General features: G+C 34.4%; 1 protein-coding gene across 6 annotated transcripts in view; it reads right to left on the bottom strand.

The window, feature by feature from the left end:
• The window catches only part of LOC135845161 (suppressor of cytokine signaling 2-like), a 64586-nt gene that overhangs the window by 19619 nt on the left and 26135 nt on the right, over window positions 1–18832 (bottom strand). The window contains exon 1 of one of the 6 annotated variants that reach the window (XM_065363643.1): window positions 17222–17519. The exons of 4 other annotated variants lie outside the window; for them this stretch is intronic. In XM_065363643.1, coding sequence (XP_065219715.1) covers window positions 17222–17235 — 14 coding nt within the window. In that variant the 5' untranslated portion in view covers window positions 17236–17519. Of the gene's footprint in view, window positions 1–11793; window positions 12123–17221; window positions 17520–18832 lie in introns of those variants that run through there. One more of the 6 variants, XM_065363636.1, reaches the window with a different exon arrangement.

Here is an 18832-nt window from a genome sequence, read left to right on the forward strand (position 1 = left end):
ATTAAATTTTTTTGAATTTCCAATGTATTTTTCCCATATTAAACATTTTTTCACAAGTGATGATAAATTCGGAGGGGAGGGGAGGGGTGGAAAAACTAAACATCTAAAAATTGTGAATAAAATATTATTAAATTTCCCGTGTATTCTTCCTTCATTTTGAAAATTTGAATTTCCAAAATTTTTCTCCAAAGCTATGCTAAATTCTAGAGGTGGAGGAGGGGGGAGGGGGGTAAAAGATCTAAACATCTGGAAATTTCTGAATTGAAAAAAAATCCGAAATGCTTTCTCATGTAAGTGATGAAAAAAATTTATAATTATGCAGTTATAATATTGAACCTCCGCCCCCCCCCATCTATTGAAAAAAAATTTGTGAAATCGATCTACTTTTGTCTTTTCTTCTATTTTGAATGATGGGACTCCCCCTTCTGAAAATGATTGAGGTATTTTTGGAAAAATTACTTGTTTTCTCGTATTTTAAATAAAAATTTTTTGAATTTCCAATTTATTCTTCCCATATTAAAAATTTTCTCTCAAGTGATGATAAATTCGGAGGGGAGGGGAGGGGGTGGAAAAACTAAACATCTAAAAATTTTGGATTGAAAAAATATCCGAAATTTTTTCTAAAGTGGTGAAAAAAGTTGATAGTAATATTCAACTCCCTCCCCCTTCCAATTGAATTAAATTTGAAAAATTGTCCTACTTTTGTCTTTTTTTTTCATTTTTTAATTATGGGAACAAACATTTTGGGACTCTCTCTTCTGAAAAATAACTTGTTCTCCTCATATTTTAAATCTTTTTTTTTTGAATTTCCTTCTTATTCTTCCCTTATTTTAAAAATTTGAATTCCTAGACATTTTCTCTCAGATGACAATAAATTTTCAAAACGTTTGAAAATCAAATTTAAAAAGAGAACAGAACAAAGCTTCAGAAAATTCACAATTCTTCATTTTTTTTCAGGAATTTCATTTTTTCAAAAACTATCAATTTTGCCAAAAATTATAAATCATTGTTTCCGAAGTTTCGGCTAAAAATAGGACACTTTTTGACATTTCAGCAGAAGTTGGGACTTTCTGGCAGTTTTTGACTGGAATGTACTGGAAAGACTTTTCTTTTTGGACAATTTCAAGTGAAAGGACATTTTTGAGGCGAGTAGTCAATTTTTTTATTCTCCAACTTTGGTCAAAGAAAGGGAAAAGGAAAACAAATCTGGTCCCAGCGAAATCTTTTGAATATTTTTAATTCAAGAAATAAAAATTTGTGGTTTTTGATATTATTTGATTTTTCCTGCTTACACAATTTCTTCCCAACTTCCCAAAATTTTCAAACTACTTGTCCAAATATTGGTGGGGGGGGGGTGGTGAGACACCTCCCCTGTCAACTTTAACTAGAAATTTCTTCCCAATTTTTTCCAAAAATATCCAACTTAGGTCGAGACACCCCCTCCCTTCATTCGGCTCACCTCTTGTCAACTTTAAACACATTTTCAGGTCAATTTAAATAACAATACACCTTTTTTTTGTACAGCCTGCAGTAAAATACTTGGAAAAATGTAATCAGCTTCATTATCCTGTACACAAACGTCGAATACCTTTTTCACAATATTGGACAATAACATAATAGAATTATCATCTTTTAAACATCATTGAAAGACTGAAAAAAAATCACCCCACTCCGACACTGACACTGGCACACAGTGGTCCACTTGTCTTACACGACGACTGCGACACGCCGCCTAGGTCCCTATTCCTAGTACTACGTCAACCAATATAATACGGGAACCAAGCGGATATTTCTAGGAAATACCAACCTTTAGTCGAAACAGACCATTGAATAGACTCGACAGACGAACCGAATACCTGAAACTTACACGGAGACGCATTTTTTACGTTGAAAATAAGGTCGCCATTCAATTCAATGTACCACAACACCACACAGTACCTCTATGCCTCTACCTATACGATACGAGTATACGTATAAAAAGCAAATAGAAACAAAACACAAACGCGAACGCGCGGCTATATTCTTGGGAAAGTAATAAACGACCAACAAGTTAACAAAGAAATCGTTAAAAATACTAATAAATATCGAATGACCTTTCTTTATAGTTCTAAGAAGCTTTTACTTTTTTCCCTGCTCATTTCCTGGCACTTGAGGTAGTGTACGAGTATAAAAACCAACGTGTAAACTGCAGCAGGTTCTAATTGTCGAGCAGAGTAAAGCAAAGGGTTGCGATAAACTATTGAATATTCATGAACTCTGTACATAGAGGAACGTGTACGCGCCATCGAGCTAAATTAATCAATTGACTCGCAAATTTTTTTTTGCCAAAAGGAAAAAAAATGCATATGTAAATTTGTACGTATAAATACACAAGGCGCATGGCCAACGGTTGAAAGTAAAACGAAGGACGGCGCACGTAACAAATTGGTGTCATTCAGTCAGCGAAAATAAGTAATTATGTCGCCGTATAATTCGCGTCCCGTTCGCGCAACCTAAAAATGCAATTCATTTCTCAGTATTTTATATTTTCGTTAATTATTCTCGCATCGTGCTGCTAAAATAATAAAACAACAACGCAACGCAACAAATGTAGGTACTCAAAAATGAAAAATTTCATCGACCGATAATTTCTTTTCGTGGAAAAAGTCCCCTTATACCTGATAAAATACAATACGAGAAGGAAAAAATCGCTTTGAAAACGAGCCGGACTGTAGCCGTAGCCTGCGGGTCCCTCACCCGCACCCAGTCCACACCATCGAGCAATAAAATTTAATAAATGGTGTCGTTCACCGGTCACACAGCGAGCTTGACTACTCGAGCTAAGTAAAATTAAACATGGTCTGGGAAAGTAAAACAAGAGTCCGGTGGCAAATTACACTTTTTTTTTACAAGCCAAAAATTAGGAATTATGAACAATGACTCCAAAAATAATTTTTTAAGCATTGAAGGCATTCGCTAAATCCCATGGGAGAGGCAAAGGAGGGTCTAAAGGGGGGTTCGGATCTCCATTTTTCAAAATTTGGTCATCTGAGGAACTTTTGGGGCCAGTTTTACATAATTCAAGCCGAATGAATTTAAAAATGTGGTAACTTTCAAGATCCGAGGGGAAAGAATACCTCAACAGGGGTGTGAGAAGTTGCCAAAAATTGAAAAATTTTCAACATCTTCGTATAAATTTTATGGGTTTATTCTTTTCTTATCCCCCCCCTCCACCACCGATTTCCAGACGGACCCTTGAAGGCGTTTTTTATGGAACAGCAAAGTCTAAGCGAAATGATGAAAAACTCAAAAAAAAATTTACGTTTGAAGGACAAGTTTCAATAACTTGCACGAATGGCTGTATTTTGTCAAAACCATCCCCCCCCCTTAGAATACCTTTCACGATTTGGAGCCTCCAGCTCGAGTTTAGATTTCTCCAGAAAGTATGAGAATTGATTGGGGAAGCTGAAAATCGAGTTGTGACTTATTGTTTGAAGGATTTATCTTCTTTGACTTTGAGCCAATTCCTCGAGGGTCTTTTTTGACCAGAATTCTCCAGTTCTCGCATTGAATTATTCTAGTAAAAAAAAAAAAAAAAAAAAAAAACGCTGCAGTCTCCAAAACAACTCGAAATGCTAAAATTCGGATTTGAAGCTCTGGTTTTAGACGAGAAAAAGCCATTCGTGCTAATTTCTCAAATTTCTTTACGAATAGAAAATTTTTGATGTTTTAAATTTTTTACCTTCAAATATCCCGGTCGAAAAAACGCATTCGACAAGTCGTTTGGAAATCGAGCAAAATGAATGTAGATAAATTCGTTAAATATGGTTGGGAATACGCCACAACTCGATTTTTAACTTCTCAAATTAATTTGGAGAAATTTTAAAATTCTGGAGGGGTCAAAAATGTCGCCGAAGGTTGCAGGATTAACTTGAAATGGGAAATTTGAATTAAATAGAGAGGGGAGGGGAGGTAGGGGAGGTTGATTTTAACTTCCCAAATTAATTTGGAGAAATTTCAAAATTCTGGAGAGGTCAAAACGTATGTTGTTGGCTTCAAAATGACTTTAAATGGCGGAATTCGAATTGGATGGAGTGGTGAGGGGAGGAAGGGGGTTGATTTTAGCTTCCCACATTAATGTGGAGACATTTTAAAATTCTGGAGAGGTCAAAAATTATGTAGGGGGCTCCAGAATAACTTGAAATGGCGAAATTTGAATTGGATGGAGAGGGGAAGGGAGGTAGGTGGGTTGATTTTAGCTACCCAAATTAATTTGGAGAAATTCTAAAATTTTAAAGAAGCCAAAAATTATGTTTGAGGCTACAGAATAACTTTGAAATGGCGAAATTTGAATTGAATGGTGAGGGGAGGGAAGGTAAGGGGGTTGATTTTAGCTTCACAAATTAATTTGGAGAAATTCTAAAATTCTGGAGAGGTCAAAAATTATGTAGGGGGCTCTAGAATAACTTGAGATGGCAAAATTTGAATTAGATGGAGAGGGGAGGGAGAGGAAGGGGGCTGATTTTACCTTCGCAAATCAATTTGGAGAAATTCTAAAATTTTGGAGAGGTCAAAAGTTATGTTGGAGGCTTCAGAATAACTTCAGATGACGAAATTTGAATTGAATGGGGAGGGGAGGGGAGGTAGGGGGGTTGATTTTAGCTTCCCAAATTAATTTGTAGAAATTTTAAAATTCTGGAGAGGTCAAAAATTATGTTGGAGGCTCCAGAATAACTTGAAATGGCGAAATTTGAATTTGATAGTGATGGGAGGGGAGGTAGGGGGTTAATTTTAGCTTCCCGAATTAATTTGGAGAAATTTTAAAATTCTGGAGAGGTCAAAAATTATGAAGGAGGCTCCAGAATAACTTGAAATGGCGAAATTTGAAATAGATGGAGAGGGGAGGGGAGGTAGGGGGGTTGATTTCAACTTCCCAAACTAATTTGGAGAAATTCTAAAATTTTGGAGAGGTCAAAAATCATGTTGGAGGCTCCAGAATAACTTGAGATGACAAAATTTGAATCGGATTGAAAGAGGAGGGGAGGGAGGGGGTTGATTATGGGCGAGCCGGACTCGAACTCGACTTTTTACATTTAAAAGTAATTTTGGTAACCAAAAAACGTTCGAAAAAGGAATCAAAAAACTTATAAAATGTGTTTAAATCATTTTAATGCAGAAAAAAATCACAAAAAAAACTTCTAAATTGAATTTAATACCTAAAAAAAAATTAAGAAACAAAACGTTCAAAATAAAATCAGATCAGATTATGAAACTCGATCGGGACTTTTTGGAAATTTTAGCGGAAATTAGAACTTTTTTACAATTAATGAATCAAATTTCTGTTGAAAAACCACCATTTAGCAACTTTTTGAGAAAAAAAGCGCCTTTCGACAATTTTTGGCAAAAAAGTCGAACTTTGAGGAATTTTTTTGCTAAAAAATGAGACTTCGGCAATTATGGAAGAAAATGGTAATTTTTCGCAATTTTAGATTAAAAAAGCAAAGACTTTTTAGAAATTCAGTTAAAAGCGAAATTTTTCAAATTTTTATCAAACATCGCATCTTTTCGGCAATTTTTGCCAAAATGTTTTTTGAAATTTTTGTTCAAAAAGCGAGACGTTTTTGCAACTTTTTTTTGTTGCAAAATACGAGATTTTAACGCAGTTTTTGACAAGACAGTGAGAATTTTTTTGAACTTTTCGCCAAAAAACAACATCTTTTAGCTGTTTTTGACAAGAAATGAGAAATTTTTGGTAAATTTGATAAAAAGTCTGACTTTTAAAAATTTTTGGAAAAAAGTAAGATGTAAAAATTTGAATTTTTGAATTTTTTTGAAAAAAAAAATTAAACCAAGTACGATGAGCTCTGGATGAGCGAGGCAAAGCCTTTCGAGCAAATTTTAAAAATTTTAGATGATTTTTTGAATTTTTTTCCGTTCAAATATTTTGGTCAAAAAAATGCACTTGAGGTGTCTGCCTGAAAATCTGCCAAAATGCGGATAAAATATGAGTCCAGAATTATCCACAATTTTATTTTTAGCTACCCAAATGAATTTTTACACGTTTCCTGGAGAAATTTCAAAATTCTGGAGAAACTGAAAATCATGCTGGAGCCTCCAGAATGACGAAAAATGATAAAATTCGGTTCGAGGGAGTTGATATCAGTTTCGGTCCTAATTTCCATCATTTTTACCGAATAAAATTACATTTTTTCAAAAAAAAGAGAGCAAATCGCCGAAAATAATCAATTTTAAATTTTTTCAAAAATTCGCCAATTCGAAAATAATCAATCGAGCAGTTGAAATTTCATTTATGAAGATTTCAGACAATTTTCCCTCCAAAAATCGCAACCCTGTGCAAATCAGAGATTCCCTGTCAGTTAAAAAATCTCAAATTCGAAACACGTGGATCTCGAAAATAACGACACTTTTCAACTCAGCGGGGCAGATTACAAGTAAGGTACTCGTTATCGACCCTCTTTTCCCCGCTTCATTGGGGGGAGTTGGAAAAAAATTATAAATTCTAACGACGACGACAATTTTTTTCATTTAACAAGGCACGTGCGAAATAAATTCTCGGAATGGTTTTTAATCTTTTTAATCGCTTCGCAAATGTCGAACTTGTCCTCGTGTACTTTACCCATGCCCACCTCCACCTTACCTACCCTTCTGTAATACCTATACTTATATTATGCATAATAATACACTTTCACAAAGTACAAGTATATCTATCTCTAAAATACTGCCAGAGCACACACAGACACACGTGTATCGTGTATATTCCCAAATTCAAGACGATTCCAAGTACCTACCTACCTAACATTAATTTATCAATTTTTTAACGAAATTTTTTCGAGTGCACACGTTTAAATTTAGCGATTCTCGCACGATATTATAATCGTATTCGTAGGACGAAAAAAGAGAGAAAAAAAAACAGGTCGTTAGCAATTCACGTCAGAGTATTTTCAACTTTGTATTTTCTTCTCTACATCTGCATTTTTTCCATGAGTGAAACCGGTTTTGAATTTTTTGAAGGCTCATCGATACGTCAAAAAATGATAATCGCATTCTACAACGAACGCAATTTGTTACACTCGTATACGAGTATAGGTAAAGATATACGTAAACGTAGTCGTATAGACGTACCTACTCGTATAGCCGAGAGTTGATTATAATTATCCGCGAATTCTCAGAACCCGTAGTCCGTTCGTGTTTCCCAGAAACGACTCCTTCTCTTTTACTCTTTTTTACTTCATTATTATTATTTATTTTATATGTATTTTTTTTCCCTCTCTTACTTACATTTACTTTACTTGGACGACGCGAACTGGTTTCTCAAATGGTACGACTATTAAAATCATCTGTCCGGAAAGAATTCCGGTTTCTACGAACCTACCACAAGGTGGTCTTCCGATCTCGAGTTTATTTTCGTATTATTCGCCAACACCACCACCACCGACACCGCGCAGTACAAATATCTATACAAGGTGTCCCTACCTCTACTATCTAACCATCTATACACAAGTTTTTTTTGAAAGGTTGGTGACATTTCGCCAGTGTTCATTGTACTCGTATAAAAAAAAACCATTACATTGTAACAACGTGAGCTACACAAGTACACAATGTATTAGATAAAAAGCGAAAGTATTGACACGTATAGTACCTCTACCTATAGTAAGGATGCGCGTGTAGGTGTTTGAAAAGAAAGACAGAGATGGAGAGATGCTCGTGGTAATGAGAAAAAAAAATAAATAAAAAAACCACACGTTTGAATAAGTACATACATACCTACGTGTAACGAGAAATAATCGTTAAACTGATAATTTGTAATTATTTGCGATTAATTTCGTCAAGTTTTCAAGAGCTATTCGTTCTATTTATCTCATTCAACACCGAACAGATTGCAAAATGCAAATAAATGAACGTCATTAGGCCAACATGTCAACAATCGAATCGCACTCGAAGGAAATCAATTCGAAAAAAATCTATTTATAGGGCAAGGAGAGGGGGGATGCGGAAAATATGAACCATATTGAACTTAAATAAGCAAAAAGTGGTAGCAGAGTCTTTCCACATCAAATTAGTACGTTTTTGGGTTTGCTTGCTACATTTTCGCTCTAATTTTGTTCACAGGTTCCTTATGGTCTCTCCAAAACTCCTTCAGTCCGATGAAGAGTGGGAGGGGGGGGGGGTGTTGGTTATTTTTCAGCAGTTGAAATTTCTTGTAATTTATTACTCGAGATTGCCAAAATTCGAAGAAAATCTGTTTGCGACATTTCAAAAATAATTTGAAAAAAGTTTCAAAAATATTTGCTAAAAATTCAAAAATGAGCTTTTTTTTGAAAGCTCCATTTTCATGAGCTCACCTCATTCTGGAGTAATCTTTCAATAATTTGAAAAAAAAATATCAAGAAACATACATTTATATGATATTTACAACTGCAAAGTTTCGGTGATGGGATTTGTGAAACCATGAGAGGTACGAAGTCTCAAAATGTTGGTCAAAATGCAGAAAAATAATATACATAGTGTGACATATCATTTCATACATTTTCGAGACCGCTGAATACGAATTTCAATTTTATTTTTTTATTCGACCCTTCTGAACACCTCCATTATTGGTCCATAAAATTTCCTGAAAATGGAAAAAATCGCAAGAAATTAGATTTTTGGGGGCCCAAAGTGACAATGGAGGGGTCGAATCGAAAAAATGAGTTTAGAATCGTATTTAGCGTTCTCGAAAATATATGAAACGATATGTCACACAATATTTGACATTTTTTTACATTTTGACCAGAATTTTGAGGCTTAGCCCCTCCCACCCCCTATTTTTCAAATCCAATCAGGAAAATTTCACCACTGGTAATCATAAAAATGTACACTTCCGGCTTCCTGGATTTTTTTCTTCAAATTTTCAATTTATTGCTTCAAAATTTGGCCAGCTTTGCTCAACCAAGTTTTCAAAAAACTGAACTTTGAATTTTTGAAATTTTTGGCAAATATTTTTGAAACCACTGTCAATGCCCTTGAAAACACATCGAACAGATTTTCTCCAATTTACAGCACTTTCGAGCAATTCGATTCCAAAGTTGGGCAACGTGACGAGAAATCATTTGCTGGAAAAAAAAAAACATCCCAAACTATCACAGATGGGAGGGGAGGGGGGGTCGAGAAGCCATGTTAGTGATTTTCTTCTTAAAAATTTGCGAAAAAAATTGTTGAGCAGAATTTGAGTACCTACTTGAACCTAAAATTATGCTCATTTGATATTAAATCACCCATCGAGGAATCCTGTGACGAACTGAAGGGGGGAGGGGGGAAACAAACATACTGAAAATTTTGAAAATCAGTATTTTTTTTTTTTAGTAATTTTGTACATTTGCACATCAATCTAGATTTCTTCAACTCAAAAAAATCGAAAAACACAAAAATTAACCTCGCAAAATCAGGTTCTCATCTGCTCAACGCATTAAAAAGTTCAAAAAATAGCGAAAATTCGCCTGATTTGATAATTTTATCCATTCAAAATCTAAAATTGAATAATTTGAAAACATTGGCGACATTTGCGGTCAAGAGTGAGTTGAAAAGCTGAAGGGAAAGAATTTGAAATATCTCACAATTCGAAAATTAGCTACTCATCTCCTCATTTTCAAATACGTTTGGCCACCGTTTTGACTTTTTTCAGCTCTAAAAGGACTCTTCGCTAACTCAAAAAAATTGAAAGAACTTGCAATTCATTTAAGTCCCTTTCCCCTACCATTCCAATTTCCAAGACTCTCGTGCCCAAATCAGAGTATTTTTTTCAATTCGTAATACGAATTTTGGTCAAAAAAAATAAATTGAGGTTTCTTGAACTGATTAACAAACATGCCAATCTGCAAAAGCATGAAATTTTCTCTTAGCGATTCAGAGGAGGGGGAGAGGTGGGAGGGAGGGGGGGGGTCGAAATTGATTCGAGACAAAATTACTTCATTTTCAAAGTGAATAGATAAGAACAAACGAAAAAAAAAATCAACACTTTGAAATGATATGAAAATAGATGGAAAATTTTCAGTTTGGTAAAAAATTGCCTTTTTTTAGGCAAAAAAATTACTCTGAAAGAAAGGCAAGACCTTTACGACAAAATCATAAGACACAATTTTGCTTTAAAAAAAAAAAAAAAAAAAAACTCGAGACTTTCTAATGACAATTTTGCCAAAAAAAGGTCAAATTTCTCGGCCATTTTATGGCAAAAAGTAGAACTTTTGTCTGACAGGAAATTGTTTCCAACGTTTCATAGAAGCTGGAGGGGAAGGGGAGGCATAGGAAAAAAAACAAAAAAATTAAGAAGACAAAAACGTAGAACTTTAAAGTTGATTTTAACTTTAACGTGTCGAAAACATATTCCAGAGTGAAAAAAACGAAATCTAAAACTTTTGGGGCAGGGGCACTCAGACCCCCTCCCCTTTCCCTCTCTGTTATTTAGAGATCACAATAGGGAGAGGGGGAGAGCTGATCACTTCTTCGAATTCATCACTGAAAATTAATAATCCTTTCGTTACAGTTTTTTTTTGCAATTTTTTTGAACATGTAGGAAAATTTTCTACAAAAAAGTATTGATGATTTTCTAAAAATGGCACCTTTTGCTTTGCCCTGAGTTTCATCGTTTGAAAATTTCAAAATCTGAAATTTTTTTTAATATTATAGACTATTATTTAACCCCTTTCAGAAGATGTAACTTGAGCTAAAGAACGAGAATTTTCCTTCAATTTTACCAAATGAAAAATTTCTCAAAATAATATAATAAAATGGGTAAAAATACAGGAAGGTAAGGGATAAGGAAACAAACAACTCCCGATAAAATTTTTTCACATCAATCATCGATATCATTAGAAAAAAAAATCAGAATGGGGCTCGATTTCATTCCATAATTTGGCCAATTCCACCATCATGATTCATGAAATTACACAATCTGTTCAATTTTTTACACTTCCATCCCTTTCAATTACTCCAATTGATCTTCAAGTATCTAAATAACGCGTTTTACGATAATTCCACACACCTATACTCTTATCACTACTCCACAGAATTTATTTCTAATTTTGGCTGAGTCAGATTCGAGAAATAAACAACAGATAACGTCAACGTCACGTGAAAATATGTACATAGTATACAAATGACAGGATGAAATGAAATAACAAAACATAAATATCTCAATTGTTTGAACAGGTTTACTTCATCGTTATATTTTCAAACAATTACCTAGGTATTATGCTAACGAGTTTTTGAAAAAAAATTTTCAAGACGTAGAAAAAAGCATTCATTCATAAAGTGAAAAGAGTTTGAAAACGTCAAAATAATTATTACTTCATCGCAACAATTTTTTGTATCATTCGATACGAAGATTTTTCGAGATCGATATTTTTCATCTGGAATATTACTTAATTCGTACCATCTCCTCCCTCCTCCCCTTTCCTAGCACAATACAGGCTGCATATATTGCAGTTTCTAGCAAATTCAACCCTTCTACTGGAGAACTTTCGGGCACACCTACGAGTATATTCACATCTTTACAGCTCGATCGTTTTCCATTCATTTCTCCAACTCTTCAGCCTAACCCTTTCAATCATTAATCTTCACCACAAAATCTCATTCAACATTCGTGTAGGATTGCCACATGTGTATGGGACCAACGATTCACCAGCTTCCCACGAGACACCCTGTATACTTTTGAAATTACATCAACGACACATACGTAGACGTACGCGAGCAAAAAAGTTCATCTAAACCGGTTCAGGTACCAGTTTCCCAACCAATCATCGATCTTCGCCGACGTACTTGTAATTCCGTTCCAACGTCAACGTTTCCGATGATGTCATTTTCTCATCTATGCAGAATTAGAATTTTCTCAACGCGGAAATCGTGTTTCCCCGAAAAAAAGTTTTTCCCCTCACAGTTTGTTAACGATGCACTTTGTGTCCGTCTCTGTATCTGTATAGTGGTGGTTGTCGTTGTGTGTGAAACGAAGAGATAGCCTTTTAGCGTGAATTAAAAGTGGATTCTTCTTGGAACATGATTCATGGTCCTAGTCCTAGCACCGACCGAACCCTTTTATCGATAGATAACCGCGCACACGAAACGTTCAATTATTACATATACGAGTAACCAACCAACCAACACCTCTATGCAAACGATTCAGCAGGTAGTACCATGTTGGATATTTTTTTTCGAAAAAAAAAGCCAACATCGAGTGTGAAATCGTTCCACGAAAATATATTATCATGGGTCATTAGGCTGCAACGTCACGTAATAATTAACTATTCTAAAAATTCCACTATATTACTGAAAGCGTCAGCCTTGAATTTTATTTTCGTCTTTTTCTTTCAAACACGCGTAATGCATTGTATACGTAATTTACCTACCCAGATGGTTTATTATGTTTTTAAAAAAACCATTTTAACCCAAGTACAGAGACCTTATCTCATTCTCTAATAACGGTAAGAAGAGACACGTAGTAGGGTGGTAACGTACGTGCGTAATATTTTCCAAAGCCATTTCCATTTATCGTATTTATATGGAAAATTACCGGTATATTTTTATGGAATATGAGGGTAATGATGGCGCCATTACCTTAAAAAAATCCTTCTTCGATATCGTTATGACCATAAATAAAAATAATACGTACAAAACCATACCATCCGCTTTTTAAAAGCTTGCACCGAGAGCCCTTCTTCGAATAACAATGACATGGAAAAATACCGAGAATAGAATTGAAAATTTATTGGTAAAGCGAAACGAAATGGTCAAGAGTCCACGTTGCTAAAGGTAGGTACCTCTACCTAGGTATATCTTATCAAAAACCCTGAAACTCGAACAGGATAGGTACTCGAAGAAGCGTAACGTTGTCGTAAAATTTCCACAGGAGGGACTATCGTCCGAGTAACAACGAATAGCAAAAAGTTACAACATTATCTTATATGCTTTTTTTTTTTTTGGTTAAATTTTAAACATGGTTACTTATTACACCACACATTATTTATTTCAAGTTTCAACGAACGAACGAGCGAGTTTGTTCAACAACCATTGCGAGTTCGAAGAATTGATGGTTTGGGAAAAAAAAAGAGGTATGGCTTCGCTTCGTCACAAATATACTAATTACAGGCATATCTATACTCTAGTAATCCTATTCCTATTATTTACAGGGTGTCTCGAAAAGGCATACTTTTCATGGTTGGTAGGTTTGTAAACTTGGAAATACCAATATATGATCATTTTAATGAAGTGTATATTTTCATTATTCTTATGATGAGATAAATCGAGCTGAATTCAGTCACGACAAAACTATTTGGTGAAAGCAGTGGAGGCTCGAAATGAGAAAAAATGTCAAATTTGAAACAAACCTAATAATTGACCAAAAAAAAAAAATCAAAAATTTCACATTTTGACATTCAGGCATCTAAAAATGAGAGATTCACTATCAGTTTATTAAAGGAGGTATTCCATGAGAAAAAAATTTGAACCAGGCAAAGGTTAAATCCAAAGAGCATGCGATAATACATCACCTGCCAAAATTTCAAACCCAAAAGTGCAGTTTTCAATTTTTGGCAAATTTTTGAAAATCAAAGATACAAACACGAAAAAATCAAAATATCACCAAATTGATCAAGAAAGCTGAAATTTGACATGCAGCCTATTTTCAACCCCCTCGAATTGATTGAGAATGGTTTCGAACCTCTTTGAGCAGTTCTGAAGCCTCTAGCAGATTTTAGAATGTTTCAATTTCCACAAAATTTCACCAAATGAAGTTGTAAAGCTAAAATTTACTTCATGTGCCCTAATTGCAATATGCTGACCAGAGAATTGCTCGACGTGCCCGCTTTCGATTTAAACAAACCCGTGGTTTTTGGAAAAGAGTGTGGTCTGAAACCTCGTAATTAAAATTCCAGCTGCCCAAGTTGATTTTTAGCAAATTTTTGAAAATCCAAGTTTGATAAATTCGGGCAATTTATGTTGTTTTTTTTTTAAAAAAATGTGTACATTTATTCAGCCAAAATTATGAAAATTAGTCTTGAAATTAATATCACCCACCCTCCCCCCTCCTATTCTAAAATTCACACTTTCGAGCAATTCTAGAGCTTTCAGCACGATTTTAGATTTCTCCAAAATTTCGAAATACCCTCAGAAAGACTAGAATTAGGAAAGTTAGGATTCAGAGGAGTTCAGTCTCATAGAAACAACGAAATCCCACAAATTGAAAAAAAAATTTTGTGAGCTGAAAATGTTCAAATTTTTAACTTTTTTTTTTTGTAAAAATTCTGATAAGAAAATCTCATTTGAGGCATCCTTTTGGAAATCGACCCAAATCTGGATAAAATCGTTAATATGTCGAATAAAAGATGATTTTCCAGGGTTTTCAGACCAATTGTCCAATTTTTTCACACCTTTTGCAAGTGACAGAACAAATTAAATTTTTTTTATAATATACTTTTTTTTTATTGATTATTTAAGATGAATTTTTATACTATTAGGTACCTAAGTACTTAATTTTAGTTATTTTTAAAGAGACAAACACAAAAAAATCAAAACATCACCAAATTGATCTAGAAAGCTGAAATTTGGCATGCACCTTATTTGCAACCCCTCGAATTGATTGAGAATGGTTTCGAACCTCTTCGAGCAGTTCTGAAACCTCCTGAAAATTTAAGAATGATTTCAATTCCCACAAAATTTCACCCAGTTCGATTCTTGGCAAATTTTTGAAAATTCAAATTTGACAAATTTGACAAATTCGGGAAATTTATGCTTTTAAAAAATGTGTATTATTTATCGAGTCAAAATTATGAAAATAAGATTTGAAACCAATGTCAACCCCCCCTCCCCTCATCTGAATTTAACACTATCGACCCATTTTGGAGCTTTCAGCACGATTTTAGATTTCTCCCAAAATTTTGAACCAGAAGTTCAGATTCGGAGAGTTAGTTCAGTCTCATAAAAACAGCAAAATTCCACATGAGCAGTAAATTTTCAATTTTTTTCATTTTTTTTTTTGCAAAAAATCTTATTTGAGATGTCCTTCTGGAAATCCACTTAAATCAGGATAAAATCGTTAATAGGTCGAATATAAGATGATTTTCCAGGGTTTCCAGACCAATTGTCCAATATTTCACATCTTTTACAATTTTTGCACCAAAATTACACCATTAAGCTAAATTTAAAAAAATGAAATTTCAGTTTTCGATTTTTGGACAATTTTTGAAAATTAAAATGAAAGCTAAAATTTAATTTATAGCTTATTTTCGATTTCCAGAATCGATTTTTAGGGGGATTTTCCATACCCTCCATAAGTAGATTTTCTAGATTTTCTTACATCGAAGCTTGAAAAATAATGTTTTCATGCTGCCTTTTTTTAAACGACGATTTTTGATGTTTCCAAAATTGAAAAATCTAAACATTTGCTGGGGCTTCTGAACAACTCAAAATAACCATTCATCCTCTATTTGATTCAAAAAGACTTGATTTTTCCATAAAAATTAGGCTCATTTTGAAGAATTAAAAATATATTAAAAATTAAATTGAAATTCAGCCTGGTGGTCATTGATTAAAACAAAAAAAATTCTGATGGCCAAATTTTCTAGCGGAGGGGGGGGGCGAGGAAGCAAAAAATTTGCATTCGGAGTGAAATACTCAAACATGAACTCGCCTCGCATCACCGACAAATTTCAAATCTACAAACCATCACCATGATATTCAAGAAATTGAGAAGTTTGGAATGGAAACTAGGCTTGCTGGGGGGGGAGGGCTATAGTCTTAAAAGTTTGAATTTCATCGTCTCCAATAATGAAATTATTATTTTACTACATTTCAAGAATTTTGTTAGCTAAAAAATTCACATAGAAAGTCACTGGAATCTTATTTTGGATAAATTAGGATCCTGAGAAGAAGGGGGGAGGAGTAAATTGTTTTCAAAATTTCGAAAAAATACTCGTTCGAGTAATTTTTGGAAATTTTGTCATCGTGCTGATTTCATCGATCTAACCCCCCCCCCCAACCTCCAAAAAACATAAAAATCGAACCTCAGAGAATAAGTTGGATCTAACAAAATTCATTTAGAGGAGATCCATCGCACCAAAATCGAAAACTCGTCTGATTTGACAATATTTCTGAATAGCTGAAAAATTAAAGTCAATAATCTGGACACAAAATAGTGATATTAGGGACCCATGAAGAGTTAGGAGGGGGCAGAATGGTTTTAAATTACTCCAAAAAAATTGAAAATCAATCAATACTTCGTTCGTTTCAAAATTCAAGAATTTATCTAACTTTATTTTGGTTGAAATTTTTGTGGGAATTTCAACAATCGAAAATCTTCTGGAGGCTTCAGGAATGCTCAAAATATTCAACACCATTTTCAATAGAATATTCAAGGTACCACTAAAGTAGAGCACATGCCAAATTTCAGCTTTCTACGCCAATTTTTTCATTTTTTCACAATTTTTCGACCAAATTTTGTTTCCAAAAATTCGCCAAAAATCAAAAAATGTATTTAAAAATTTTAAATTTTATCCGGTGATGTATTTTCGCACACTTTTTCGATTTAGCTTCGTTGCATCGAAAATTATTCAGCCACTTGAGATCCTACGTACATATAGAAGATTTCATCGCTGCGATAATTCTACATTACTACAGAAATCACTTCACCAATCAACCACAGTGCACTCAAAAGTAATTGAACACCGGCGATTTTCATTCCACGTGACTCACACACAAGCACACCTGTGAAAATTTCACAGGCACGTGTTTCAGACTCTAGACGAAGGACAGTTATCGACAAGGACACACAAAAAAACCTCTATACATAGATAATTGTATCTGATACTCGGATGGGAATTTTCCACCAATTTGAATACCTCAAATTCCGGTTAAAATCGGAACCAAACCAGGTTGGAAAAAAAATTGCACAGGTTTAACTTCAAATAGCCACCGAATAGCTTCTATAGACAATACAAATACACTGTGGTATTAAATTCTACCGCAAATTTCGACACAGTCACGTTTGTTTACATTGTTTCGCGAGTTTTGGGTACTTTTCCAAAACATCAACGATCGAGGAAATTAAATGGGCTTTTTCGCAATAAACCGAAATACTAAATACTCGAACGATTACATAATAGTAAACAATGACAGGTGTCGATCGAAAAACAACCTCGGTTCGCATATTTCCAATGTATTTTTATATAGGTAGATTGTGTATTGTATCGGTACTTACAGGACGTTCAACATGACAAAACAAAATAACAATGCACTTTTCCGAACAAAATAAAAAAGAGAAAAATTTACGACAAAATGTATCGCGAACGAAACACTCTACAAGAGAAACAAATAACACAACACCATTCGCAGAAAAAAATTACAGCTCGGTAAAATTTTCGGAAACGTATTTACGCGAGTTAACCATTCCGGATACAACTGAATTTTATTGGCTCGATTATAGCCAGCAACACCTAAATTGTAAACAATTTTTCCCACTTAATTTCACCGATCAAGACTGAAGAGAGAATAAATCTGCACACGCCGGGTCAGATGAACGAACAGCGAACTGGCAAGTGGGGATGGAGGGGCACAGACGGAAATGAAATGAGAAAGAGCAACGTACACACTACAGTGTAAAAAACCTCTCCAACTCCAACCTCTGCCCTTGGTTGGCGAACTAGGTAGGGTATTATATGCATGAATCATACAATTATTACGCTGATTTATTAACATTGTAATTTGGTCGACTGTGCGAGGATTATCGGAATTTCGCGTATACGATGATTAACAGGTTTCACTCTAAATGATGTGACAACACATCGCGATTCGTAGATATTTTTACGAAAGAATTCCCAGCGTAATATTTAAAAGCGTACGTATTTCTACGACAAACTATCAGTATCAGAGCTATCGATACGAGCACAATAGACGAATTATTACTCGTAACGAGTACATCGAATTCGAAAACGAATATCAATTTATTCGAGAATTAAGCATACATAGGTTTTGTCATTCGCGATCGACGTCAACGTTTCGTGAAATTGAAATGAAAAGTTTTCGAGAATTTTTACAGTCATCGAGTCTATCTAAGTATACCTACCTCTATACGACATCGACACACAAACACACACATACAATAAATTCTGATCTCGGTGTGAGTAATGTGTATGTTTGTTTGTCTTTCGTACAGTTCGCGAGAGATGTTTTAAAATAATATCGACATTTCCACGAACTGTATAGTTGCATACTCGAAACGCTGCTACAATTTCTTGGGAAAGCTTTGTGTATTGCGAAAACGTACGCGAATACGTGTAAATGTACCTTCATCACACATAAGACTATTAACGTTCATAATGTACTATATTCAGAGCCAGGAGATTTTATACGACGATGAAAAATATTATACGGTGACGTCGGTGACTGCTGGCTTTCAAATTACTTATAGCGAGGAATTAGTTTCAGTTTCGGTTGCCAAAAAAAAATTCATTCATGAAATCGATATTATACCTACTCGTATCTTGCGGTTTTGATCAAAATTCAAGAACCACTTCAAAGCAAAATAATGGCACAATTTGATACGCAATTGACTCTCCCACTCTTTAAAAAAAAAATCGAGAAAATTTTCAATGAATTGCCCAAGGTGTAATAACCTTACTAGTTCTTGAATTTAGACACTTTTTTGAATTATAGCAAAAATTGTATGACTCCAAAGTGATTCTAACTCAAATTAAAACGGTTTTGGGCCCACGTACTTCGATTTCGATCAATTTTTTTTTTTTTTGGATCCTTGTTTTAAGAAAGAAGGAAGATCGCCATCATCGTTTTCCCAAACCTCTTTGGGGCAGAA

Source organism: Planococcus citri, chromosome 1 (assembly GCF_950023065.1).
Source record: "Planococcus citri chromosome 1, ihPlaCitr1.1, whole genome shotgun sequence".
Classification (NCBI taxonomy): domain Eukaryota; kingdom Metazoa; phylum Arthropoda; class Insecta; order Hemiptera; family Pseudococcidae; genus Planococcus; species Planococcus citri.